The sequence below is a fragment of the Camelus bactrianus genome, chromosome 9, assembly GCF_048773025.1.
Source record: "Camelus bactrianus isolate YW-2024 breed Bactrian camel chromosome 9, ASM4877302v1, whole genome shotgun sequence".
NCBI classification, from domain to species: Eukaryota; Metazoa; Chordata; class Mammalia; order Artiodactyla; family Camelidae; genus Camelus; species Camelus bactrianus.
The window spans coordinates 13168735-13194747 of NC_133547.1; the positions used below are offsets into that span (position 1 = coordinate 13168735).

A 26013-nucleotide genomic window follows, 5' to 3' on the forward strand; every position below is an offset into this window, starting at 1 on the left:
GAGGACAGATTTTGACTTAAATATCCTACAACTTAATTTGTTAATTTTTATTATTAAAAAAGACTCAAAAGTTAAGCTGTATAAATTCAAATTGGAGTGTTATGTTAGGATGTTAAATGTAACCCCCATGGTAACTACAAAGAAAATAGCTATAGAATATATATGAAAGGAAATGAGAAAGGAATCAAAACATTTCACTGCAAAAAATCAGTTAAACACAAAAGAAGACAGTAATACAGGAAATGGGGGACAAAGAAAGCTGTAAGACAGATAGAAGACAAATAGTAAAATGATACAAGTAATTCTCTGTTTACCAGTAATAAAAGTAAATGGATTAAATTCTGTAATTAAAAGACAGAGGCTGGCAGAATGCATAAAAATCATTGGACTATATGTTGTTGACAAGAGACTCACTTTAGATGTAGAAGGTGAAAGGATGCAAAAATATATTCCACGCAAATACTAACCAAAAGAGAGAAGAGATTCTACAAATAAACTAGTCACAAAAAGACAAATAGCATATGACTCTATTTACATAAGGTACTTAGAACAGTCAAAATCAGAGACAGAAAGTATAATGGTGGTTGCCAGGTCGAGTGGAGGAGGAATGGGGAGCTACTATTTGATAGGTATAGAGTTTCAGTTTTGGAAGATGAAAAGAGTTCTAGAGATGGATGGTGGTGATGGCTGCACAGCAATATGAATATACTTAATACCACTGAACTGTATACTTAAAATAGTTCAAAATAGTAAATTTTATATTATATTTACCGTAATTCTTTAAATGTGTTATTAAATTAAAAAAAGAAAAAAGACTTAAAGGAGTTCAGGATCACATCGACTCTGACCAGCCCCAGTGATCTGATCAAGAAACAACTGCTTGATCACTCAGATCCTGCCGTCTTATCTGTAGGGTGAGAATATTGAAACCATAAATTATAAAACTTCTCCCAAGGGGGAAAAAAGGCCAAAGAAGAAAAACTGGGAAGAAATTAAAATATAAATTTAAAAAAGCATAAGAATAGAGAAAAAAGAATTGAATCTATAGTAATATGTTTTTAAAAAATTACTCCAAGTTTACTGGTAAGTTTTATGAACATTTCAATCTTTTGTGAATGTTGCCTCTATACAGATTTTAGGTGATTTTAAAGAAACATTAAATTTCCAATTTTCAGATGTTCAAAGAGCTTACATTTGCAACTGATCACTAATCTTTAAAGATTAGGTTTACTAGTTGTCTAAGTAGAGCAAGTATTTAGAGAAATGTTGATTAATGTTTAATGAAATGCTAATAGATTAAAAGGTTAGAAAATGGCTTTAAACAAAGGCAAATATTAATGAGTACTTTGAAATGCTAGATAGTCCTAACTTAGCAAGATTTTCTAATTAATGACTATAAAGTAGTATTTCTAATATTTCTAATTAGTGAATATTTCTATATATTAGCTCTATAGAAACTCAGACATGAAAGAATCTATCGATCCAAATGTGGTTGCTGAGAAGTATGTAAATATTTTTAAGGAGCCAAACTGCATTTTATATCTTTCCAGAGGGGCTTTGGTGTCCCAATTAGCATTGCCCAAAACACATGACACTTGACTTTTACTGAGAGTCTCATGTAAAAAGATGCTTCTTTTAAGGAGATTAAAGATCTAACGTTAAAAATAAATCAACAGATATAAAAAGCTCCATAACTTTTCAAAGACAAATCCTATCTTTTAAACTTTTTAAGCTTTTAAACTTTAAAAATCTGGTAAATGCAATATTAAACATTAAAAACATAATACAAAAGGAAATTAGAATACAATCTCACATATAAATACAAACATTCTAAGTCAAGTACAATACAGATTATTTACCCATAACCAAAAGCAAACAATAGATTAACCACAAAATGTTGATACAATTTGCATTAAATCAGAGGAAACGACTGAAAGCCTGAAAGATTGAGACTCAAGTTATTTTTCCTTTTGTATATTTAATTCAAAAATGTAAACTTGTATGGGACAATGGTGTTAACTATCAGATGGTGAATGAGTAAATAGAATATCAGATTCTCCATCTGAAACAAATGGACATAGACTTGTAGGTTACATCATAGCTGACATCATAGCTACCAATATATAATACCGCTGACATCATTACCAATATACAATACAGTCAAAGCTATTTTAAGAAAAGTAAAGAAATAATCCATATTTTTTAAATATATTTTTTGAAGTACAGTCAGTTACAATGTGTCAATTTCTGGTGTACAGCATAACGTCTCGGTTATGCATATATGTGTATATATTTGTTTTCATATTTTTTTCATTAAAGGTTATTACAAGATATTGAATATAGTTCCTTGTGCTATACTAAAGAAATTCATTTTTTAACCTATTTTTATATATAGTGTTTATCATTTGCAAATTTCAAACTCCCAAATTGATCCCTTCCCACCTCCTCTCCTCTGGTAACCATAAGATTGTTTACTATGTCTGCGAGTCTGTTCCTGTGTTGTAGGTGATTTCATTAGTGTCCTCTTTTTTCCTTTCTTTCCTTTTTTTTTTAGATTCCAAGTATGAGTGATGTCATATGTTATTTTTCTTTCTCTTTCTGGCTTACTTCACTTAGGATGACAGTCTCCAGGTCCATCCATGTCACGGCAAACGGCATTATTTTCTGAGGAGACTGCAGAGCTCTTCTTTTCCGAGGCCTCAGGCTGTGTGTGAGTCCACTGTTGAGTCAGTGATGTGACCCCCGGGGTCACTGAGTGCTTGACTAGTGTGAGCTCTTGAACTTGGGTTCCTAATCTAACCATACCTTACGTTTGTGTGTGTATTTGTGTGTCTATGCATGTTGGTGTGTATGTATCTCTTTCCTAAAATGCCGCTGACACCTGAAACATCACAGGTGTTTACTACATATATTTCCATTTTAGAATTGAAACTTCTGAGATCAAAAGACGTACAAAGTTATACTGTTTAGCGGCAAAGCTGTGTTTCCACGTTGAGATAAGCTGGATAAAGTGAGACTGTACTGTATGTTTTCTTACTGTAGAAAAGGAGAGAGTGAGTTTGGGTCCTTGTTAATTAAGGTCACTGAATTTTGAGCCTGAAATTTACAGGAAAAAATATTTTTCACATTGCACAATATTATGCCCACCAGAAACCTTTGTCACAGCAAAAATTTTCATCCCTCTCTTTTGTATTATGCATGGGGTGGGCTTCACTGCATAAAAGTTGTATTGAATCCCATTTAATACTGGAGTTTTGCATGACACTGTAGTAGGATTATGTGCAAAATAATATATATTTACTGTGTATTATATTTACTGAAGAAGGGGATAAGTGTGACTACATTTATTGAACATCTATTGTGTACCTAACACTGTTCTACTTTTCATTTATTCTCTGATTCAACGTGCAAATGCCACTTACATGTTGTTTTGTGCCGGTCCCAGCTTTTCACCAACCAATGTCATGAGACCAGCCCTTGTGGTTCTTATGACTGCAAGATACCCTTCAGCATCAAGCATCAGGAAACTCTGAAAAAATAGAAATTTACTACTTATAAGTCCTAGATACTATACAGCACACCTGGGGCCACACAGCAAGGTTGTAGGAAGAGAGCAGGAGAGAGAGTAAGAGAGCAGGCCTGGGATTCTGCTTTTATCTGAGTCAAGGGCGGGCTCACTCTTTACTGGTGAATTTAAAACATAAGAGCAGGAATTTAAAATGAAGGAAAAGAAAATACAAGTAGCCCAAACGGTCACTTATTGAAGTCAACCAAGATCTCCAAAACAAAGAAGTTTCAGTGGAGGGGGGAGGTATTTTCAATAGAATCTTGCAGTGAAAGTAATAGTTTTGTAGAGATTTGGACATCAAGGACTGTAGGTCATAATTTGTTTCAATTGTACTTATTTCTAAAGCCAGACATAAGATTCAATTTTCATAATTGTTGGAATGAATCACCTCTTCAGTAACATTTTTTTTTCCTCTACAACATCTTTAGTATATTTTAAAATGTATTTTCTGGTAATGCAAATCATGTTGGTGTTGCAAAAATTCAGTATCCTAAGGAACTTATGAAAAATAAAGTTAAATATTCCCTCCATCCTGATACACTCTTAGTACTTTCCCTGTTTTTCCCCTTTAAGTATATGTTCATTGTTTTGTTTGTGCAGAGTGAAATCACGTTAATTAATTTTTTAAACTTTTTTTATTGATTTATAATCATTTTACAATGTTGTATCAAATTCCAGTGTAGAGCACAATTTTTCAGTTATACATGAACATATATATATTCATTGTCACATTTTTTTCTCCATGAGCTACCATTAGATCTTGTATATATTTCCCAAAATCATGTTAATTTAAAATATAAGGAGACAGATTTCTCAAAAGACTAGGAATAGACTTACCATATGACCCAGGAATCCCGCTCCTGGGAATATATATAGAAGGAACCCTACTTCAAAAAGACACCTGCACCCCAATGTTCATAGCAGCACTATTTACAATGGCCAAGATATGGAAACAGCCTAAATGTCCATCGACAGATGACTGGATAAAGAAGAAGCGGTATATTTATACAATGGAATACTATTCAGCCATAAAAATGACAACAGAATGCCATTTGCAGCAACATGGATGTCCCTGAAGAATGTCATTCTAAGTGAAGTAAGCCAGAAAGAGAAAGAAAAACACCATATGAAATTGCTTATATGTGGAATCTAAAAACAAAACAAAACAAAACAAAACATAAATACAAAACAGAAACAAACTCATAGACATAGAATACAAACTTGCAGTTGCCAAAGGGGAGGGAGGTGGGAAGGGACAGACCGCGAGTTCGAAATTTGTAGATACTGACAGGCATATGCATAATAGATAAACAAGATTATACTGTATAGTACAGGGAAATATATACAAGATCTTGTGGTAGCTCACAGTGAAAAAGAATGTGACAATGAATATATGTATGTTCATGTATAACTCAAAAATTGTGCTCGATGCTGGAAATTGACACAACATTGTAAACTGACTATAAGTCAACTCAAAAAATATGTTAAAAAATAAAATACAAGGAGACAAAGGATCAGGAATCATTCTGGGTTTGCAAAAGGAATCCATGAATTTCATTATGTAACTGTGTATGTGACTAGAAAAGGGAAGCGAGAATCAATTTCTTGTCTGAAAAACCTTCCAGATATTTATACATTTTAAAGGGCAGAAATACCATTAATTTAATTAACAGAGCACCGAATTATCAAATAAGACAAAAATGTTTCAGAGCCTTTTGAATAAAAATTTCAAAAAGAGATTTATTGTTGGTTCTACAAAACTTTACAACAGTCTCAGGTTTTTCAGTATCCTCCAAATAAAATTTACAGAAATAGTATATAATGAAAGAACAGAGAATAAGTAATAATTATATTTACACACATCTTATTGTACAACATAAGGGTATTTGGCCTCTTGTTAATGTTCTCAATTTGACATTGATCAGATTCCTTGAGCATTTATGATTCATAAATGTTTTTCTCTCCTGCTAATGAAGTTAGGGGAACATCTCCTCAACTTTCCTAAAAACTCATTTGCTGATTTTAAAAAATTTTTAATAAGAAGAAATAAATGTATTTTCAAACCTAGCTACTGAATTTTTTTTTGAGGAGGGGGAGTGTTAGCATTATAAATAGCAGGCAAGAGAAACATGAATTTTAGTATAGTAACAGGAATAGCACCATTAAGATTCTTTTATAATAATCAATTTGGGCACATGTAATGTTCTTCACATCAGTAAACCAGGTAACTTAACGTTAATACACGGCCATGCTTCATCAGACCGACCAGTCCTGAACTTAAGTGTGCCTCCCCAAAATTCATATATTGAAATCCTAACCCCCAGTTCCTTAGAATGCGACTGTGTTTGGAGACAGGAACTTAAAGAGGTAATTAAGTTAAAATGAGGCCACTTAGGTGGACCCTAATCCAGTCTTACTAATGTCCCTATAACAAGACTAGGACTTACAGAGACCCCAGAGATGCACACACACAGAGAAAAGGCCATGTGCAGACACAGTGAGAAGGCAGCCATCAGCAAGTCAAAGAGAGGCCTCAAGAAACCACACCTGATATCTTTACTTTCCAGTCTCCAGAACTATGAGAAAATAAACTTAAACTATTCAGTCCATGGATTGTTCTAAAATACACAGAATATAAAATTTACCATCTGAACCATTTTTAAGTATATCCTTCAGTAGTATTCAATATACAGATGCAGTATGTAGTCATCACCACCATTCAACCCCATAACTCTTCATTCTGTAACATTAAAATGCTATACCTATTAAACAATAACTCCTATTCTTGCCTCCTCCCAGCCACTGGCAACCACTTGACAAGTTCCATAATTTCTGACTACTCTACGTATCTCACATAAGTGGAATATTTGCCTTTTGCGACAGTTTATTCCATTTACCAAAATGTCTTCAAGGTTCATTTATGTGCAGCATATTGCTGAATTTCCTTCTTTTTAAAGGCTGAATAGCATTCTATTGTATGAATTTACAACATTTGCTATGAATATGAGTGTAGAACTAGCTCTTAGAGATCTTGACCTCAATTATTTTAGGTATATACCCGGAAGTGGAATTGCTGGATCATATGTAATTCTGTATTTAGTCTTTTGAGGTATCTACATACTGTTTTCTACAATGGTCGTACCATTTTACATTCCCACCAATAGTGCAGAAGGGTTCCAATTTCTCTACATCCTTTCCTATACTTTTTTTTTTTTAATAGTAGCCATCTTAATAGATGTGAGGTGGTATTTCATTGTAGTTTGGATTTGCATTTCCTTAATGATTGGTGATGTTAAGTATGTTTTCATATGCTTATTCCTCATTCATACTATCTTCTTTGGAAAAATGTCTAATCAAGTCCATTGCCCATTTCTATAAAATCAATCATAATGTCCTCCCACTTTCACTTTTGATTTTAGTAATTTGACTCTCCTCCCTTTTTTCTTACTTCATCTAGCTAAAGGTTTGCCAATTCTGTTGACCTTTTTGAAGACCCAGCTTTTGGTTTCATGATTTTCTCTGTTGCTACTCTATTCTCTCATTTCATTTATCACTGCTCCAAACTTTACTGTTTCCTTCCTTCTGCTACTTTGTGTTGTTTATTATTTTTCTAGTTCCTTAAACTATAAAATTAGGCTGTTAAAGTTTGAAACTTTTCTTTTTTTAATATAAACATTTATAGCTATAAATTTCCCCTTTAGCACCACTTATATGCCTTAAATTTATAGTTTTACTGGTCAATTATACTTCAGTAAAGCTGGTGGGAAAAAAAGAATGGGACCTGTTGGGCCTGTAATACTTCTTTACTAAAAAATAAAGATCCTTCACAACCTCTACTGGGGTTGCTGCTTTGTATATGAATAGCTATCTCTGTGTCAGACTCAATGTGTACTCCTTTGCTGTGTTTAATCACAGATGTCAGTGGCACACAGGCAAGCCCCCGGTTTTCGGGATGTCAGACCCTATGGGGAAGGAGTTCGTGTCCTGCCACTGCAGAACAAAGTGGGCTGTGTGCAGCTAAGTCATGCTTGTCAGATGTGGAGGTGATCTCCTGGCCATGGGTCGCTAACACACTGCAAGGCATACATCTTGTGCATTCTGTCTCCTCTCTTGCTATAAGTAATCACTGTGCTACTTAATCCTGGTATGTATTTTTTTCTGCTCTCAATGACTTCAAATCATTCACTAGTCTTTTCCTTAAGTGGCACTTATCTGCCTTATAACCTTGGCCACAGAGCCTGGCCACCCAGTGAGTGGTAAAACAAAGAGGAATGCCATAAAAGACTTTCTAATATAAAGTACAATACAATTCTCTGAAGGTGAATAGTACTTGAGTCATAATCGAAAAACTTCAAACACTTTAGATTCCAAGGAGTTCTTGCCAGTGTAAATTATGTGATGCCTTAAAAGAACTAAACCATGTAAAAACTTCTCATACTCTCTTCATTTAAATTTTTTAAGTGTTACATTCCATTGTCTACTATACATATATCCCATATAATCTCTCTCCAGTATGAATTCTGTGATGTACCTTAAGCATTGAACTAAGTCTAAAGGACTTCCCACATTTGCAGCATTCAAAGGGTTTTTCACCAGTATGAATACTCTGATGTACTTTAAGGCTTGAACTCAGCCTAAAGGACTTCCCGCATTTGTTACATTCAAATGGTTTCTTACCACTGTGAATACTCTGATGGCGAGTAAGTCGTCCATATACACTAAAGGATTTCCCACATTCCTTACATTCATAGGGTTTCTCACCAGTATGAAATCTATGGTGGATAGTAAGTTGATGGCTACTCCTAAAAGCCTTCCCACACTCTTTACATTCATAGGGTTTCTCACCAGTATGAATCCTCTCATGCCTAACAAGATGTGAAGCATGACTAAAGGCCTTCCCACAATCTTTACACTCATAGGGTTTTTCACCAGTATGAATCCTGTCATGTTGTATAAGGTTTGAGGCTTGGCTGAAGGCCTTCCCACACTCCTTACATTCATAGGGTTTCTCACCAGTATGAATTCTCTGATGTATTCTAAGTGTTCCAACATCACTAAAAGCCTTCCCACATTCCTTACATCCATAGGATTTCTCACCAGTATGAACTCTTCCATGTTGAGCAAGATTTGAGGTACGACTAAAGGCCTTCCCACACTCTTCACATTCATAGGGTTTCTCACCAGTATGAATTCTCTTATGTACTTTAAGGTCTGTAAGACGACTAAAGGCCTTGCCACATTCCCTGCAGTCATACGGTCTCTCACCAGTATGAATTACTTGATGTACTCTAAGATCTGTATGACGACTAAAGGCCTTCCCACATTCCTTACATTCATACGGTTTCTCTCCATTATCAATTCTGTGATGCAGAGTAAGAGATGAACGTTTCGTATAAATGTACATTTTTCCATAGCTGATTATTTCATATCTTGATTTCAAATCTAAAACAAATAAGAAAAAAGTTTCCTTCACTACAAAACATTTTATAACAGAATTAAGAGAAAATTTAAAATCTCACCCATTAGAGACAGTTTAAAGAACTTTAAAATACAGTTATAAAACTTGAAAATGTAAAAGGAGGGTTCAGAAAAAGTAAGTTTATGCAGCAGAGTGCTGGTAAATGTTTAACAACCAGTTCTACAAAGACACACACAGAACATATCCAGCCCTGATTTGTGTATGCCAATATCTATCCAGGCAATTTCAAGTTATCGATGTAACATAATTTAGCCTAGACTTAGGATGAAATGTAAAATCTTGTCTCTAGGGAGCCAGTACCAGCCAGCTCTAACATACCACTTCCATCTAAAATATAAATATATACATATATAAAATTTTAAAAGGCAATTATTTACTTGATCATTCTTCAATTACAATTCCCCTAAAAATGCACACTTCCACCACTGCAACTCATTCCCTCCTATGCAAAGCCATGTGCGCTTTTCTCTGTTCTTCATAACAATTAAGATATTGAGGGTCTTTACTTAGTTATTCCTCCCGACACTTTATTATTTATGATCCTTACCTATGTTCAATCTGTTTTATTCCTTCATATCTCTTCTCAGCTTTCCCTTTTCCTCTCCAGCTTTTCTTTTTAACCGAGGCCAACCATTCTAATCATGCCCAGAAAAGTATGTCATTCAATTCTCTGACATACACCAGGTACACCCACCAGTTGTATGATAGTTTGAACATTTAGGGACTTTAGGCAAAAAAAGGGGACTTGAATTATATAAGAATCCAAAGGTAGAGTGCCAAGAATTATATGAAAAAGAACTGGCACTTGTGAGCTGAAGGAGAAAAGTCGGTACAAAGTATCTTGAGCAAAATTGAAAGTGTTTAGTGAGGGGGCTATGACTTGAGGGCAAAAAATATCTTCTTATAACTAGAATATGGTATGTGTACAAAATGTTTAAATAATATCAACAACACTCTCGAAAATTGAGTAACAATAGAAAGTAAGACTAAATATTAGAAAACAAAGAGGCCTCTCATGTGGAAATGGAAATGCCCTCTCCAAAAATGCTGGATCACTATGGGAAGAAAAAAACCGAAATGAAAAAATTCTAGTAAATGACTACACTGAAAATAAGCACCTATCAGAATCTTGGGCATTCAATTTCACCACTCAGAGAACTCAAAACTTAAAATAATCATCTCTATTTAAAAAAAGTGAGTTGAGAAGCAAAGCCTAGTATATGGAAAATAAACAACAAAGTAGAGGAAAGCAGGAAAAAGATAAAAGCAGAACCTAATGAGTTAGAAAACAGTAGCATTAAAAAAGAGCTGGTGCTTTAAAAAAATCATTATAGGAAATACTAGATAAACCAATTGAAAAGATAGTTAAAAATAAAAATACAAAAAGAGGAAAACAAGAACCACAGAGTAATTTAAATTATAAGAGTACTATATGAATCTTTTGAAAATATGGATAACTTTCTAAGAAAATTTATCAAAGCTGACCACAGAAAAGAAAGTGTAAACCAGCCAGATGCTACAGAAGAAACAGAAAAAAAGCTGCCAAGAAAAAAAACTTGTTATAAGCATATTTCAATACCTACATTATAACTGCTCAATATTTAGATCTAAATATGGTTATAGCATAGTTGGACAAAGGGAAAATCTAAGAAGTGAACAGGCATAAGCCTAGAAATCATATGTCAAAAAGGAAGAATTCAAAGACTTAGAGAGCTATGACTGGCCAAAACTACAAAAATAGTAGCAAAAAATGACTGTGACAGATTTAAATCATGCAATAAAAAGCAATGAATCAGCAGTGATACAAGAGAAAAAATTATTTCTCATCATTAAATAACTTCCTAATTGAAGATGTTCTAGTTCCAGTATGGTGACACAAAGTTCCTACGGCCCATCCTCCTCTCTGACTGATTTCAACCACAAACACTTGACAAAGTAGAAAAATTAACTACATACGGACTGTAAATAAAAACAGGAGGGTTTTGGAAAGGAGTCAGACTTTACAAACCAACCCAGACTCAGCTGAATTTCTTGCTAAACTCACTCTCCTGCCCTTGTTTCAAGGGCAGGTCCCAATAATTGTGACGCAAGCATGGGCTACAAAAATTCCAAAAAGAACTACAAAATATTTCTGGCTATAAGAACAATGAGAGGGAGCACTGCCAAACTGCAAAGTGAGGGGGGAATGCTGGTACAAAAACAACTAGAGATTTCCTAATTTGGGATTTAGGTATGAATCACTACAACATTCAGTCTTACCAACAACGATACATGCATGAGAAGGATCTAAATCAGTGTGGCAACAGTATATCTAGTAAACAATGGGAAAACCTTCCTACAAAGAAAATTCCAAGCACAGCAGTTTCACTGGTGAATTGTTTCAAATATTTAATGAAGAAGTAGTGCCAATTCTAAACAAACTCTTTCAGAAAATTGAGGAGTGAATTACTCTATGCTAGTAGTTACTCTGATACCAAACAGCAGAAAAAGAGTACAAGAAGTGAAAATTACACACTAGAAAACCTTGTAATCATATATGTAAAATACTAAACACTATTTAACAAACAGAATCCATCAATATGTAAAAAAGATAATATATCATGTTTGTCTTCATTTTTGGGCTACTATAATAAAAAATATAGACTGGGTAGCTTATAAACAACAGAAATTTATTTCACAGTTCCAGAGGGTGGCAGTCCAACATCAAGGCACTTGTATGGTCGTATTTAGGTGAAGGCCTTCTTCCTGGTTCACAGCCAGTGACTTCTCAATGTCTCCTCAAATGGTGTAAGAGGGTAGGAATCTCTGTGGGGTCTCTTTATAAGAACACTTAATTCCACTAATGAGGGCTCACCTTCATGATCTAAGCAACTTCCAAAGGCTCTTCCTCATAATACCATCTTTTAGGGGTTACGATTTCAACATACGAACGCTAGGAGACAGAAACACTCAGACCACAGCAATGATCAATCCCAGGAATACAAGACTGGTTTAATATTTTAAAATTCCATCAATATAATTCACTATACTAACAAAATAAAAAGGAAAAAACCCACATGGGTCATATTTAAAAGAAAAAAAAAGCATTTACTAAAAGCCTAAAAACCATATTCATCCCTCATAAAAACTCACAGCAAACTAGGAAAAAGAACTTAACCTAATAAAGATCATCTGTAAAAAACCCACAGCTAACACCATATCCAATGGTGAGAGAATTATGCTCACCACGTATGATCAGGAACAACAAAAGGTTATGCCTTCACCACTGCTACTCAACACTGGACTAGAGATTCCAGGCAGTGCAGTAAAGCAAGAAAATGAATAAAGGCATGTGGGAGAAAAGATTAAGAAACAAAAATGTCTTTAATCACAGATTATTTAATCATGTGTGTAAAGTCACATGTAACCTACAAACCAGCTACTGGAAAATAATTGAGTTTAGCAAGGCTGATGCATATACAACCAATATGTAAATATCAGAGAAAACTCAGGAATTCAAATTTTAAAAATCAACTTAAAGTAGTATCAAAAATAGGACATATTGAGGGATACATCCCACAAAAGATGTACACTGTAAACTACAAAACACTGCTGAGAAAAGTTAAAGATATAAATAAATGGAGAGAGAGATCACATTCATGAAAATGTAAAACTTGATACTGTTAAGATGTCAATAATTATTGCTGAATTGATTTATAGATTCAGTGTAATTCCAATAAAAATTCCAGCAGACTTTTTTTGTTGTCTATGATGAAACTGACAAGCTAATCCTAAAATTTATAGGGAAATGCAAAGGACCTAGAATAGTCAAAACAACTTTGAAAAGATTATAGCAGGGGGACTAACACTACTTAATTATAAGATTTATGAAGATATAGTAATCAGCAAGATCTCAAGACACACCAGTAAATGGAACAGGTTATCCGAAATCGATCCATACATATATGGAAAACTTACTTTCATCATTTCAAAGGCAATAGAAGGAAGAAAGGATAGTCTTTTTAAGAAATGATACAATTGGGGTATCTATATGCAAAAAACTCCCCTATATTTGATCAACAAAAATGAACGAAAAAAATGGATCACCAACCTAAATGTAAAACATAAAACTAAAACTTCTAGAAGAAAATAGGAAAGATGTGTGACCTTGGGCCAGGCAAAGAATTCTTAGATATAACACCTAAAACTGTGATTCATAAAGAATAGATTGATAAACTCAATTTTGTCAAAGTTAAAAACTTCTTTTCTCCCAAAGACACTGCTACACGAATGAAAGGAAAAATCACAGTAAACAAGAGAACAGTCAAAAAGGATATCTTTTAATATAGAATATAAAAAATAACTTACAAGTTCAATAAGAAAACAAACAACCTAATAGAACAGACAAAACATTTTTAAAGATTCTGCACCAAAAAAGACAGCAAGTAAAAGATACTCAACATCATTAGTCACTGTGGAGAAACAAGTTAAAACCACAACAAAATGTCACTATATACTTATTTGAAAGGCTAAGATTAAGAAGACTGACCATACAAATTGTTCCTAAGATATGGAGGATCCAGATCTTTCTTAAAGCTGGTGAAAATGTGAAACAGTGTAACAACACTATAAAACAGTTTCTTACAAACTTAAATTTATAACCTCATTTATCTAAATCTAAATTTAAAATCTTACAAATTTAAACATACACCTACAATGCAATTCAGGCATTCAACTCCTAGGTATTTGGCCAAAAGAAATGGAAGAATTATATTCATTCAGAAACTTATAAACAAATGTCCACAACATCCTTATTTGTTATCACTAAAAGCCAAAAATGTCCATCAACAGATGAATGAATAAATTGTGGTATAACCAAATACTGGTATAGTATTGAGTAATAAAAAGTAAAATACACATAACAACATGGATGAACTTCAGTATAATTATGCTGAGTGAAGGAAGCAAGATGAAAAACTTCACACTATCATTCTATTTATATAAAACTGTACATGTAATCAACTCTATAGTGACAGAAAGTACAAATTAGATCAGTGCTTACCTAAGGAGGTCGGAGGGAGATTGAGGGGGAAGGACTATGAAGGGACACAAGGAATGTAAAGTTTTGAGAAATAATCATTTTAATAGATTCAGATAAAGCATTTGACAAAATTGAACACTCACTCATAGCAAAAAAAAAAAAAAAAAAAAATCAGTCAACTAGGAACAAAAGAAAACTACCTCAATTCAATAAGGGTAACAAATGAAAAAACCTCCCACAAGACTTTCATTTTCCATGCCAATGTGAAAAACACAAGAGACCAGAAACAGACACACATACATACAATGATTTCACGTTTGACAAAGGTGCTAACACAATCCAAATGGGGAAAGGAAATTCTTTTTTTTTTAATGGTGCTGGAATAACTGGATATCCAAAGGGAGAACATGAGTCCGGAACCCAACTCACACCATAATAAAAAATTAACTCACAATGGATATAGATCTAAACATAAAAGCAAAAATTATAAAAAGGTCAAGAAAAAAATAGGCAAAAAACTTTGCTACCTTGGGGCAGGCAAAGATTTCTTGGATAGTATACCCCAAAAAAATCATTAAAGAGGAATTTGATAAATTAGAATACAAAAAATTTAAAAACTCCTTGTAAGATATTGTTAATAAAATTAATAGGTAAGTCGCATTGTGGGGAAAAATGTTTAATGTTCCATAAGGACTTGTATCCAAAATAAAGAACAGTTACCCCTGAAACGTAAGAAAATACAATGTAAAATAATTACTGATAAAACTTATGGCTAAAATTTGTTACACATTTTCTATATGTCTTAGGTATTTCTTCTCCTTCTAATTCTTAATTATTACCTTCTTTTGTGTTAAATAGATATGTTCTAGGATGCCACTGGATTTCCTTTATTTTTTCTTTTGCTATATATTTTTTAGTTATTTTCTTAATGGTTTTGCTGGGAATTACAATTAAAATCTTAGTCTGTAACAATCTAAATCTGATCACTACCATTTCAATTATAATAGTATAAAAAAACTATAGCTCCCTCCATTCATTCCCCAAGCCATGATAATATGAATGCTTTAAAAAAAATAAACAGAAGCAGCAGCTCTAAAATTACAAATTTAGAAAAGGTATCCAGATTTTGATTCCTTTCTCAAAACTGACGAAAACTAATCTCACATATAAATGATTCCCCCCACCTCATATGCCCAAAGTCAAGTTCTATACAAGAAATTTTATGAATAAAGGTAATGACAGTTATAGAGACAATATACATACCTCTAAAACAAATGCCCTGAAAACAGGGGGAAAAAAACTACACCATATTATTCAAAAACATGCTAAAAGACATGAAAAGACTTTTAGATACGAAAAATCATAAATGAGAATTAGAAAAACTCAGAATTAGGTAATACAGCTCACAAGCATATTTCAAATAAATGAAAAATGATGAAAGAATACCAACCTAGAAAGAATATGAGAATAAATCCAACAGATCAATGTTAACACAAATAAGAATAAAGAAATATTTGGAAAGGATATGAAAATGAATTACAGTAACCTATAGTTGTTTTATCTAGGTATCTGTGTAAGTCATGATTAATGAAAAGGTGAAAATCTTATTTAAAAAAACAAAGAGAAAAAACCTAAATCAGATTAGGGATCCTAATTACTCTGAGAAAACAATTCTGATTCTTCATAATGATCCAGAAAATCTCACAGGATCTGTTCCTTCCTAACATAGTAGTTTCACGCCTGTTAGTCACCATCCACTAACTGGTCTCCATGCTACTCCTCAAACACACAAACCTCACACCCCCTTGAGGGCCTTTGCATGTGTGGTTCACTCTCCCTGGCATGCTCCTTCTCACAGTCAAAAAGCCCACGTCCTTACTGTGTCTGCACAAATGTTAGCTCCTCAGAAGAGGGTTCCTGATCATGTGACCCTACCTAAATCTGCTATGTTCCGGGTTAGTGTCCTTCACAATATATTTCACTACCTTATATTATTTATCTATTTGTTTTCATGTTTATCTCTTCCTTAACATGGTATAATCTCCATTACTGCAGAAACATTATCTGCCCTATTCAATAATGCTGGATTGATTGTGCCAAGTACAGTGCCAACTAAGACTATTCAAATATTTGCCAGATACTTTTAGGAATGAATGTATTTTTAGACAATAGAGTCACATTGAAAAAGAGGATCTGGAAAGAATCTGGGTGGAAAATACAGGTAAATGGCTACACTGTGGAAGGAGAGTGTCAAGCATGAAAATGGGAGGGAAATATGAGAAAAACAATATGGTGAATGGTTAATGAGGCTATGAAGTTGAGATATTTCCTCTCCACATTGCAAGCCTTTCCTTCACTGAGAAGGAGGCTTTCCAACAAGTGTTTCAAGGATGTGTTTACCAAGTGTATTTACCACCTGGGCTATCATATTACACAAATGACTTTGGCCTGACTTGCTCTTACTTACCTGTACACCAATTTCTCTTTTCTTCCATCACAACCATCCAGGGATCTTTTCCTTGTTCCAGTAAGGTAATTATATCTGGCTTAGAAATGGAATGGCCTGCTTAAAGAAAAAAGAATGGCCACAGGATGGAGAAATAAATTGTGACTAGTCAAGATTAAAATTATATCTATGACAATAAAAGGTCATAATGATATTGACTATTTTAGAGAAGAATGAGAGAATTAAAGAACAAGAGATTAGTTAGGTAAGGTAAAGCTTTTGTTTTGTTGTTTGTTTAAAATTTAAACTCATATGTCCTCTAACTCTAGAGAGCAAGCATAATGTGGTTAAAAATACACTCTGGGGGTATGGTGAGTATAGCGCATGCCTAGCACGCACGAAGTCCTGGGTTCAATTCCCAGTACCTCCATTAAACAAAACAAAACAAACACATACACACACACTCTGAAGCCTGCGATCAATTCCTGCCTTTCTACCTTCCAGTTGGGTACGACCTCGGACAATTCACTTCAACCCACTATACTTCAGTATTTTCATTTATAAAATGGGGATAATAATAGCACTGTTGGGGGAATTAAATCAGCTAATACTCCCAGTTATTTTAATCAGTTAAATCACATAATGTGCTGAGAAAAATGACTCCTACACAGTCATCAAAATGTTAGCTATTAACATTATTTTAATGTTCTTATGTCACTAGAGGACACAAGAAAATATAGCTATGATATTCCATTTTGAACATAATTTTCATAGATTACAACTTTCAACCACAGATCAGATGAAATGTGTTTTAGGAAATGAACTGCTCCTGATACAATTTTAAATAAATTCCAATTACCCAATCTATCACCATATAAATTGTAGGCTTTTTTGATAGTGAGAGCAATTCAGGATCCTCTGTCAAGCTGATATCCCTGAAACTGGTTCAGATCATAAAATGGAATATTACAGCAATTTAGAACACAAATGAATAAAAAAAAAAAAACTTGGATCCTTTGACAACGGTATACAATATATGCCACAAATTTCTAATTTAGCTGCTTGGTCATTATGGAAGAGAGGCAAAAACAAGCAAAGAACACATGGAGATATGAAAATTATTGAAGGATAGGGAAGATGAAGTTGTTTATTGGAGCTACCATTTCTAACCTGACAAAGTTCAAACCACTTTTAGAAGGAAAACAAATTATTTGAGGCTGATGAACATACCCAGTGAGACCAAATTATCATAGTTCTCCATCATTACATCTCGGTACAAAGTCTTCTGAACAGGGTCAAGACATTCCCACTCCTGCTGAGAGAAGCCTATGGCCACGTCACTGAATGTCAATGATCCCTGAAACAGTAAAAAATATATGTATCACTGGGGAAATTAAAGAAAATACTTTGAAAGTAGGAGCAGAAGAGATGATGGATTTCTCTGCAGGAAAAGAGAAAATGAAAGCATGCAGGCTGGCAATCTATGATGCAGAAGGAGGCTGAAGGAGAATGTTTACATATTTTTGAAGAAGCCTGCCAACACAGATCAAATGTCTTCCATGCTTTGGGATACTTCTAAATATCTGAACCATTTGGAAATGGACAAAATAATAATGTTTCCCTCCTAAATTAAAAAGTGTATACAAGAATAATGTCCAAATGGTATCTGCTTCATATATTCTCAATAAATAAATATTTGTCCAAATTTTAGAAAACTGAGTTGCATAAAATTAAGCCTTTCTTCAAGCATCAAGTACTTTATTATGTCAGATCATATCATAAGCATTTTTGCTTGGTTCAATAAATCTGTGTATCATTTTGGCACATGATTTTGTATTTTATAAATAAATCAGATTTAGTAATTTATACAATTAGGTAGCACAACATCTGGAAGGTCTTCCACAATTCTAAGGTCCTATTTTCACCAACTGTATATAATGATATGCATTTTCATAGCCAGGTACCATTTCTCACTGAACACTTTCCTTATTTTGAGTGTGGTGGGTAATTTCATTGATTACCAATGATCTCCATTTCCTGGTATTTATGTCCTCATGTCATCCTCTCCCTTTGAGAGTGAATTATTTCTAACAAATAGAATATAAAAAAGTGATGGAGTGTCACTTCCAACATAAGGTTATAAAAAACAATGGGCCACATTGCTTATTCTCTCTTGCTGTCTCACTTGCTCCCCCTGATGAATCCAGCTACCATGTTGTGAGCTGCCCTGGGAAAGGTCCATATAGCAAAAAACCAAGAGCAGTCGCCAGCCAACAGCTACTGAGGAAGTGAGGCCCTCAGTCCAACAGCCATGAAGATCTGGGTCCTGTCAACAACTACTTCAGCGAGCTTGGATGGAGATGCACTCAAAGTTGAGCTTTATGATGACTGCAACCCTGACCAACACACTGATAACCCTGACCAACAAACTGATTACCCTACAAGAGACTCAGAGCAGGAGAGCCAAGCTAAACCACATCCAGTTAGCAGACTCACTGAAACTATGAGATAACTGTTTGCTGCTTTAAGATACTATGTTTCAGAGTAATTAATTATGCGGTAAAACATTGATTTAAATGATACTGAAGAAGGCTGGTTAATTATACAGATGTTACACAAACTTAGTGTGTCTCATTCACCAACAAAATAGCTTTAATATTTATGTCTCATGGCTTTCCTACCAAATACATTATCTTCATGTTAAAAGCCCCAATCATATTCTAATCCATACAAAGCATGACATTTCACATCATATTAAGATCATTCAGTGATAAATTCCACCTCATCTACCTAGAAATCTCAGATCTGTGGAAAACTTCAAAGCCTTATCATGGATAGCTAAATAGAACCATAGTCTCCGTCTCCAAACTACAGATCTGACCTGCACAGCATAAACCCTAACTTCAAAGCACTTATTGTCCTTAATTAAAGAATGGGCACTTAAAATATGCTGAATAATTTGGTCAATAATTACATGAATACTACTTAGTTTAGAATAGGCCACATATTTCTCTGAAATAATAACTAGGAAACAGGTCATTTGAGGAAACTTTCTCTTAGGAAACTTGAAGAAAATTACTGAAAATACTTACATGACCTAAAAAAACACACACATGTTTCAACAAGGAGAGAAACATCAACTTACATGGGCCATGGTTTTAGGCCTGCAAGAGCTGATCAAACTTCCGGGTTCCTCTACCAGAAAAGCAGAGTCCAGAAAACCCAGACCTGGGAGAAGAGAAAGACCCTGAGACCAGATGTGCTTTAGTGTTTCCCTACTGGAGTCAAGTTAATATTATCACTTATGCTCTTCCATTCCAGACTCTGAATCACCTCGCATCACACACAACTTGGATAAGTTAGGATTCCAGACAGATCCATTTCCTCACTCAATTCCCAGGGACCTCAGCTGCAGTCATTTCTGCATTGAAGCCAGATCCAAATATTCCAGTAGAAAATTTTCTGGCCAATGTACCATTGTGATGAGGCTGAGAAGAACCTGAGATTGGGCAGCTCTGTCCTGCTCTGAGCAGAACTTCCTCTTTCCATTCTCAACCTCAAGAGAGAAAAAAGACCACATCATCCAAACCAGAACCTCTTTTGTGGCCTTGAAAGTGGGTGAAGTTGATCAAAATATTAGAGATGGACAAGGAATGTTCAGCAGTCTGAGTCCAGCAAGCTTACTAGTTAAATACGAGATAGACCAACATTATACTAGAATACAAAGTAGTTATTAAATGCTGAATTGGGAAGAATATTTAAGGATGTGGAAGAATATTTAAGGATACAGAGAGAAGAATGGCAGACATTCATAAAACAGAAGACAGAGAAGTCTGGAAATTTATATGGCCATATATTAACAGCTCTATATTTTTGGTTGTTTTGTATTATTCTGGTTTTTGGGTGGTGTCTTTAGAAATGAGTCACTGTGCATTTAGTTGGTTTTAGTCCATACATGAAACAATCAAATAAGACTAGTGAAGACATAAAATATGCCTTTGTCATGATCAGAACATGGCATCAGCAATCCCTATCTTTTTGCTTAGATCTTGTTTTTTTTTTTTCAAGTTTCCTTTATAATCATTGTAACAACTGACATAGGAACTTGAAATATGTGTGTGTTTTTTTATAATTTGTGAAGGTGAAGACTTCCACAAAGTTCTCTGTTCTATAAATTCAGATCATTTTACTAAATGGCTTATATCTTGTTTCCTTTGGATTCCAATACCCGAACTTATTTTATCATTTCTTCTCAGTTATGTTGGAAGTTTGGCTATAAAAAAACTGGAGAACAGTCCGTTAATAATCTCTTTTGTGAAGTGATGACAGTGTCAATACAGCTTTATTTCAGGTCTTTTTGACAGAAGAATTTATTTTGTTTCTAAACTTGCCAGTTCTGTCATGACATCATCTAGATAGCTGAATTATCTCACCTATTAATTTAGCCATGCATCTAATATCATTAGAATGAAATCTCCAAGATATAAAAGTTATACTAAAAATCTACTTGCTGCCATACAGATCCCATGTGCTCAGTGTTTGTTTATATGCTTACTGTCACTATAGTCACACTGATGTCTGTTTTAGGCAGGTCACCTAAATCTCAGTAGTGGCCTTTATCACACACTATTTTATAATTATTCCTATTCAGATTTAAAGTTCATTCACAGATTATAAGTATTATGAAGGAAGTAACTGCATCTTTTTAGTGATTGCATTACTTCAAATATTACACTTTCCAGGTCTGGCATATTTTAAACAATTAACAGAAGTATTACTATTTTTTTTTTACTACAAAATACCACTATTAGAAAGATTTTAATGGAAATAACTATAGACATTCACAAGGTATCTGCATAAGGATGTCCATCATAGAATAATTTTTGATAGTCCAAAATTAAAAACATAAAAATCTCACAGCAGGCAAATAGGTTAAATGTATTACAGTCTGCTATATTGTGACATACTATGCCATTCTTAATAAGGATGATATTAAAATTTTTTATATCCATAAAATTGATGGAAAACAGTATTAAAAGAATTGCCCTGGGAAGAAGGCAAGTTAAAAAGGTATGCATAATTTAAGAGGTGGCATCCCATTGAAATTAAGAAAAAGGCACTGTTTTCAGACTTTTAGGAAGTGATATTGAGCTTTGAGCTGTGAGAGTTAATAATATTTCAGTGCAGATTTTCTCATCAGCAAAGCAGGTATAAGAGTATCACATATGACATATGACTATTTTGAAGACTAGGCAAGGTAATCCATATAAATACTAAGTTGTATATCATGTTGATTAATGTAAATTATCTGTCATTACTGAAGAAGAAAATCATTCTATGTTCCTTAATCTTTTATTATAAAAGGAAGTTAATTCTGGTGCTTCCTGTTTTTGTTATATTAAAACTTATGCTTCTTGGACATTCTCTTATAATTCTAATATTTAAAATTTTAGGTGCTACATTTGATAAAATAGATTTCTGCTTAATAAAATCATTAATTAAAAAGAGAGAGAGACTGGGAGATTATCAGACAGGAAAAGAGAAAATGACCCCTTCCTCAGGCCCCAGGAGCTATTGAGAGCAAGAAAAACTGTTCAGAATCATAAACTTGTTCAAAGAACAGTATGATAAAACTGAGACTACTAACTAAAGAATGAATCTCATTCTCTGCACAATATAGAGATTAATGTGACTATAAATATAGTCTTTATTTTCTAGTATAATAACTATGTTTGGAAATATAGTTTGCACTTGCAAGACACCTGGAAATCAGAGATTAGTCTTATTTTTTCTGAAAATAATCTTAAATCTCTAAATTATTAACTCTGAAAGAATGTCTTACTTAGTAATATGGTGCCCTGGTAATTAAGTTTTAAATAACATTTGGAATAACTAAAAGGTATAACTACTTATGATGCTTTTCAAACAAGATTCTCTGCCTGTCCCTCTTCTCCCTACATATACAGAGGTATAAAGAAACCTATCATTGGATTAGATTTCTTTTTTGAACTAAGAGCTGGACTCTTTGTCTCCTTTATTTGATCAATTTTATTCTGCTCCCACCAAAAAAAAAAAAAAAAAAAACCCACATGAAAATGGAAAAATATATACCAAATTCTTAAAGTTATTATCTCCAGGCAGGGAGATTATGGGTAATTTTTGTTTTTTTTTTTTCAATATATTCCTTAAGGAAATGAAATTTTTTTTTGCAGTAAGCCTGCATTAATTCCATCATCATAAATAAAATATAAAATATTTCAAAGTATTATAAACATTTATAGACATCACTTTGGGAAGAGGCTATGTTTTCCTCATTTAAAAAATTTAAAAGTTAAAAAAATTGTAAATACTCGGCCTACAATGAAAAAAATCAACGTGATTAAAATAAATACCACTTATCTGTTCTTGAATATCCTTTAGCTGTACTGCACTGATAGAGACATTACACTATAAATACTCTAATGGAAAGGGAAATTGCCTTTGTAAATTAATGTGAATATGCATGCCAAATAGGTTCAAAAGTTCTGGGTACGCAGAAAATAAAATGCTCAATAAAAGTGGCTAAATGCCTTCATTCTTCTCTGAAAAACCAAAACTATCATTTTGGATATAACCATTGCAAAAGTTTTTACAAAATTTTCTTTTTAAAATAAACTGCACATACAATTTCAAATTTTCTTGATTACTATTATTTACAATATGAAGATTGTTTAACATAGGATCATAGCCATTTTTCCTTGTAATGACTAGTTCTCATAAACAAATATTATTTTCTACATAATATTCTATCTCATGGATGTCATGTGATTTTCTTAACCATTCCAATTAGTATAATCATGAATTTTGTGCAAAACCATCCCAAGGTACAACAATCTCTGACTGCAGATCAATTACCCAGGTTTAATCTTTTCAGTTATGCACACCTTTGAAAAATATATTTTTACAAATATATGCAGTAATTCTATACAATTACAAGGGGTTTGTGGTCACCTGTAAGCTCCAAAATACAAAGGACTCCTGATTCAAAACTCTTGTTCTGAATAACTAGAGTCCACCTAGTCCTCTAACATTCAAGCACTCATCACATTAACTTCACATGTTCAATACTGATTTAATGAAATCTGAAGGGTGAATGATAGAGAATAAAGACAGTATTGAGCACTTATTATGTTCCACCCTTCAGGGCTACTACACCCGCTGTGACTATATATATATATATATATCCAGAATTAAGTAAAACTGTGTAATCTGTGTTAGGGTTCACAGCAGCGTTCTGCCATCAGAGCTCAAGAAATGCTTTCATTCTCAAGTACATTCAAGTACATAAATGAACCCGAGAGAACTTCCAGAGAGAGTTATCCGAGGAAGGAATACTATTCTTGGAGTCTATCCATAGGTTCCTAGGAGCCTGTCTCAGGGGCAATTCTTTATTTAAAATTCCAATCTCAGCAGCTGGTATGTACTTTTTTGCCGGAAGGTGTCCTGCAGGACTCAAGACCAGATTACAAAATTGCGCCCGTATCTTTTGGGCAGGCGAACACGTTTGAGAGAAGCCTAGAAGCAGCAGCGCCAACAAAGAGCTGTATGTCACACGACAGCTCTGAGCGGCTGTGATCCACGCTCACAAAAGAGGACATGCACCCGGTGTCTCCGTCACAAGAGAACGAACACACATTCTCAGTCTCACAATCGCACCCACCCTAAGACAGATAAAACCACCCTCCCGCGCTGCTCAAGCGCCCACCGACCCGAGGGGGCGGGAGGGCACCCGCAGCGGCGCTCGGGGCTTCCAGGCTTTAAGCGCCTCCCGCGAAACTCCCCTCACCGCCACTCACCGTCCCTCGAAGGCTCCTGCTCCGCCTTCACAGTCGTTTCCGCCGCCACCCAGGCAGCTTTTTTCCTGGGACGGGTGCTACTCACTCGCAGTTCGCAACAACGGACACACAAAAAAAGGAGCTCGAGGTAGAAGTCACCTCGCGGACTACAGGACGTTGGGTCCCGAGTCGTAAAAGTCCCCGACCAAAGCGGCCGCCCCGGAGACTTCTGGGAGTGGCCGCTGCGCTGCGCGTGCGCGGTGCGGATCTCTGAAGAGCTGAAGGCCGTACCTGAGGTGTTTCTCAAGGCCAGGAGGAGGCGAGTCCGGTGACCCTGCACCAGCGAATTCTGAGAAGGGGACTGCGGAGCTATTGTTTTCTGAGGTCTCAGGCCTGCCTGCGTGTGAGCGGTCCGCCCGGTTAAATCAGCAATGTGACGCCGAGGGCCATCGAATGCGAACTCCTGAAGGTGAGTTTATAACCCAGTCAAACTGTGTGTGTGTGTGTGTGTGTGTGTGTGTGTGTGTGTGTGTAAGTGAGTGAGTGTGTGTGTGCGCGTGACTGTGGAGCTCTTCTTTTCAGAAGCCTCAGGCCTGTGTGTGAAGTGTCCGCCCTGTTGAATCAGTGGTATGACTCCTTGGCCATCACGTCCTGTCCTTGGTGTGAGCACTTGAACGTGGAATACTGGATCTTTTATGTCCCCTGCAGTAATGACAACCTATTCAGTAATACATGAGAATGATAACTTTTAGCACCCTGGTAAAGGCCTTGGTTGTCCAATAAAGTGTTAAGTTGACTAACATCGTACATGGGTGAAGTCATATTACATTTTTGTTACATTACATTCTTCGTACTTAGACAAATGAAAAATTGACTGGATAATTAAAACTGGCAATATTGAAGATCCAGGGTATATGTGTGTATTCTATAAATCATTAAATTGAGAAAACAGACAAAAGAAATAAATAGGAAAGTCAAGTCACAGCAAGTAACATGTTTGGCCAATAAATACAAGATACTTAATGGGCTAGTTAAAAAAATAAATAAATTTTTAAGTGGACAAGTGGAGTTACAGTCCCTACATTGCCAGTTGATCAGATTTTAAATTACAACAGTAAAGAGCACTATCTAGTAAAGAAAGGTCCAATTGTATAAAAGCCATGACTGCAGTTATAGACTGTTTACAAATTACATCTGAAACTCACACTATTCAAGCTAGAGTTTGACTTGAGTGAAAAATTGTTGTTAGCCTAAATACTTATCAATTGAGTTTTAAAACATTTAGAAATATTCCACACACCTTCAGCTGGAAGTAACAGTAGTATGTGTTCAGAAAAAGCCTACTAATTACATATCATGTGAGGTGACTGCTGTCCCACTGGGGCTTAATCACATGACACAGTGAAATTGACCGTAAGTCTGTGCCTTTTTTTCTGGGCTCTCTATTCTCTTCCATTGATCCATATGTCTGTTTCTGTGCCAATATCACGCTGTTTTGATTACTGTAGCACTGTAGTGTTGTCTGAAGTCTAAGAGGGTTATTTCTCTGGCTTCATTCTTTTGCTTCAGTATTGCCTTGGCAGTTCTGGGTCTTTTGTGATTCCATATAAATTTTAGGATTATTTGTCCTAGTTCTGTGAAAAATGTCCTGGGTAATTTGATAGGGATTGCAGTAAATCTGTAGAT

At 34.7% G+C, this 26013-nt stretch overlaps 1 protein-coding gene and 1 long non-coding RNA gene across 4 annotated transcripts in view; one reads left to right on the top strand and one right to left on the bottom strand.

Annotated features, from left to right (window-relative positions):
- Positions 1-5290: 5290 nt before the first annotated feature.
- Positions 5291-24608, bottom strand: LOC105075882 (uncharacterized). 3 transcript variants are annotated; one of them, XM_074371166.1, is made up of 5 exons: positions 24349-24608; positions 19659-19741; positions 17744-17870; positions 16535-16630; positions 5291-9010 (listed from the first exon to the last, which is right to left on the bottom strand). In XM_074371166.1, exons 2-5 carry the CDS (start codon positions 19665-19667, stop codon positions 8049-8051), a joined length of 1194 nt encoding a protein of 397 aa, XP_074227267.1. In that variant the 5' UTR covers positions 19668-19741; positions 24349-24608; the 3' UTR covers positions 5291-8048. The 3 variants fall into 3 exon arrangements, with proteins under 3 accessions (XP_074227267.1, XP_074227266.1, XP_074227268.1); XM_074371165.1 differs by having other exon boundaries at positions 16535-16633; positions 24339-24608; XM_074371167.1 differs by lacking the exon at positions 19659-19741 and having other exon boundaries at positions 16535-16633.
- A 52-nt stretch (positions 24609-24660) lies between these two features.
- Positions 24661-26013, top strand: part of LOC141578728 (uncharacterized) — a 42400-nt gene continuing 41047 nt past the window's right edge. Inside the window, exon 1 of the long non-coding RNA XR_012509392.1 lies at positions 24661-24796. This is a non-coding gene — a long non-coding RNA (uncharacterized LOC141578728). The remainder of the gene's footprint in view (positions 24797-26013) is intronic.

Excerpts from the sequence above, each read along its gene's own strand:
- LOC105075882 (XM_074371165.1), bottom strand. Across the intron at positions 16,634-17,743 it reads TGATAATTTGGTCTCACTGG|CAGGCCATTCCATTTCTAAG; the intron begins GTATGTTCATCA and ends TTTTTCTTTAAG. Across the intron at positions 9,011-16,534 it reads AAAGAGAAATTGGTGTACAG|ATTTGAAATCAAGATATGAA; the intron begins GTAAGTAAGAGC and ends TATTTGTTTTAG.